Below are 3,300 nucleotides of genomic sequence, written 5' to 3'. Positions count from 1 at the left end.
TTTTATTTTTGTGTGTCTAAAGTGGGGTTTCATTGACTGTTTACTATCTAGTATGATTTCCTAGAATTTACTTTCTTGCACATTTTCTATTTCTATGCTGTTTATGTTTATTGGCTGTTCAGAATGTCTTGCTTGACTACTAAATATCATTACTTTTGTCTTATTTATATTCAATGATAATTTATTATTGTCCATTCATCTTTTTATAGTTCTTAGTTTCTCATCAAGCGTCTTGTTAGATTTGGATAATTGTCACAACTGTAAAAAATATTTGTATCAACTGCAAACAAAAATAAAATGTTGATGTTTTTGAAATTATAAATATTTCATATATAGTATGAACATTTTAGGGTTCCAACACTGACCCCTGGGGTACACCGCAAGCAATACCAAGGCTTTTTAGTGTGAAATGACCAACATAGACATAAATAAACTCAATATACAAATAGTCAGAAATGCAATTTTACCTTAATTTTCATTGTTTATGTCCTCTATTATCAGAAAACGCCACAAGAAATATTCCTTTTTTTTTTTTTAAAGAAAAACAAATTAGTCAATATTTTTTTCTAGAAATTTTAAAATGTAAGTAATGGGAACAACTCTGACGTGTTTGCTTACTATGCATTTATTGGGGACAAAGCAAAGCATTACATACATGTATATCATCAAAGTACCACATCATTTTACAAAAAAAATATTTGTGTTTGCTTAAATACAACGTATATTTTCAGGAAAATTGATCGTAAATGTATAATTTTCATAAATGCCTACAAGTATTGGTCGTTTTAAGGAACAATAAATGATTAAACCAATTTAAAAAATAATAAAATGCAGAAGTTTTCAATAAATTGACATGTTGACATCCTGGAATGAGATCTAAAGTGTTGTTAATGCTAATAATTTATAACATAAAAGTCCTGTGATGAAGTGGTGGTCCGGGATAGGAGGGCTTCACTCTGATATAAATAAAAAATCGTTTCATCAATTCTGTAAACCTTCACCTCCGTTCAACTCATTGTTGTTTGAGTTTCCATCTTAACCCCTCTGACCTGTGATTTGTGACTCCCGTCCTCCCTCCCCCCTTTCCCGCCACCATGCCGTCATTACACTGTCACTTTAAATACAGACGCTTTCAATTAACACTGCTTAACGAGGACATTAGCAACCTGGCATCCCAAACTCTGCCCGGTCTGTGTTGATGTTTAATGAAGCCTCACACGGCTAAATGACACATTTTCACCTAAGTGTCTGTCCACACGTGCACACGCAGACAAGCTAACGCTGAAGTCTGCAGCCGTTCAGTAACTCAAGGAGTATCGAGGAAGTCAAACAGAGATGATTGCTAGAGGAGAAAGAAGTAAACAATGATCAACATTTAGTGGTTTTACAAAGTCATAACAATTGTCTTCTCTGGGTTTCATATTATAACAGTTGAATGTGAAGTTGTTTTTTTAAATCCCACTTGGATCATCTTTATATCTACTGATCTACATATCTATCAAAATCCAAAACATAAATTAGGTCGCAGGCCTAACAGGAGAATCATTTATTGAACATACTAAAACTAAATTTTTAAAACGTTAAAACCGTAACTTTTTAACATAATTTTGAATAATAAAAAGGCAGGAATATTATTCCAGAATAAATCATCAAAAATGAAGAAGAACCTAAATAAGCCAAAACAGCTAGCGTGTAAATATTAGCCTAACTCCAAAACAGCCTGAAAAACATAAAAAGAAAAGCTTAAATTAGCCAAAACAGTTAGCATGTTGCTAAAATATTAGAAAAACTCCAAAACAGCCTAAAAAGCTTAGTAAATGCCAAAAATAGTCAAAAAAGCTCGAAAGGTTTTTAAATTAGCTATTTTCAATAACTGCTCTTCCTACCCAGAAGTAAGATGACTCGATCTCTGAGGCTCCGCCCTCGCTCCTTGTAGGTCCCGCCCATTTCATGACATCATCCTAGAGCCGGCCTCAGCAGCATTTCTGTGTTACTGGGGGCAGCACTGTGGGGTTTGTGGGTGTTCCCCCACGTTTATACATGTGAAGGTGGGGACCCAGTTGTTTTCGTGGATTGGAAGGGGCTGGTGCTCAGAGAGCAGAGTTTCAGAGGAATGCTCAGATGAGCAAAATACCGCGTTTTTTGTGATGAATGAACATTATAATAGAATTAGAAGTTCAAAAAGGTTAATTTTGGATATGGGGCCTTTAAATGTATCGCTATATGGATAGTTGCTTATTAATGTGACTGTCCCTATCAAATGAATAGATCAAATTAAAGGAAATAAAATAAAGCTCTTTTATTTTCCAAAATATTTTTTTTCTAAACTTGTACACCTCCAAACACATCCAGTTTCAGCAACAACTGAGAGGTTTGACTTTAAAAAGAACATTTGTCTGTTGGTTCCCAGCTTGTGACAGGTGGACATCCCTTCCCAGACCGGGGCTGCACCGGGACGCCAACCGGTTTGGACACTCCGCCGTGGTTAGCAACGGGTGAGTGGCTCGCCTCCACTTATCACTGCCACACTGTAAAAAACATGTATGCAATTTGTATAGAAAAAAAACCCAGTAAAATCATGATCGTTAACAACTGTAATGACTGCAGTTAAGATAAAAAAGAAAACAGAATTTTACTACCTGTGTTAGCAAATTACTGTGTGTTTACAGTAAATAGTTTTCAAGATGAACTTTATTTATCCCCGCAGGGAAATTTGGTAAGTGTAAGTGTTTTTACAGTGTAGCGTTGTTATTACGGTAAAATCCTGGCGATCTATGATGCCATATTTAAAAAAATGAATGTACATCTTTGTTAGTTTTGTCGTTTTGCTAGCTGTTTTGGCTAATTTAGAATTTTTTCCGTTTTTTTAAGCTAATTTGGAGCCTAGCTAATATTTTAGCTTTATGCTAGCTGTTTTGGCTAAATTACACACTACGATTTTTTAGGCTAATTTTGAGATTAGCTAATATTTTAGCTTTGTGCTTGCTGTTTTGGCTAAATTACACGGTTAATCATTTTTAGGCTAATTTGGAGCTTAGCTAGCATTTTAACTTTAAGCTAGCTAGCTGGCTAAATTACGTATTTACAAGATTTTTAGGCTAATTTAGCATTTAGCTTATAATTCAGCCACATGCTTGCTGTTTTGGCTAATTTAGACATTTTTCAGTTTTTTATGCTATTTTGGACTTTAGCTAATATTTTAGCCACAGGCAAGCTGTTTTGGCAAATTTTGGCTTTTTTCAGTTTTTTAGGGCTAATTTGGAGTTTAGCTAATATTTCAGGTACATACTAACTTTTTTT

The 3,300-nt window shown here is 34.4% G+C and overlaps 1 protein-coding gene across 1 annotated transcript in view; it reads left to right on the top strand.

Annotated features, from left to right (window-relative positions):
* Positions 1–3,300, top strand: part of atrnl1a (attractin-like 1a) — a gene marked incomplete in the record, with an annotated part of 314,489 nt that overhangs the window by 72,931 nt on the left and 238,258 nt on the right. The window contains 1 exon segment of the mRNA XM_024297455.2: positions 2,411–2,495. Within this exon segment, the coding sequence (XP_024153223.1) occupies positions 2,411–2,495 (85 nt within the window).

The sequence above is a fragment of the Oryzias melastigma genome, linkage group LG15, assembly GCF_002922805.2.
Source record: "Oryzias melastigma strain HK-1 linkage group LG15, ASM292280v2, whole genome shotgun sequence".
Lineage (NCBI taxonomy): Eukaryota > Metazoa > Chordata > Actinopteri > Beloniformes > Adrianichthyidae > Oryzias > Oryzias melastigma.
The sequence above is the reverse complement of the archived record's forward strand: the minus strand, read 5'-3'. Positions and strand labels throughout refer to the sequence as shown.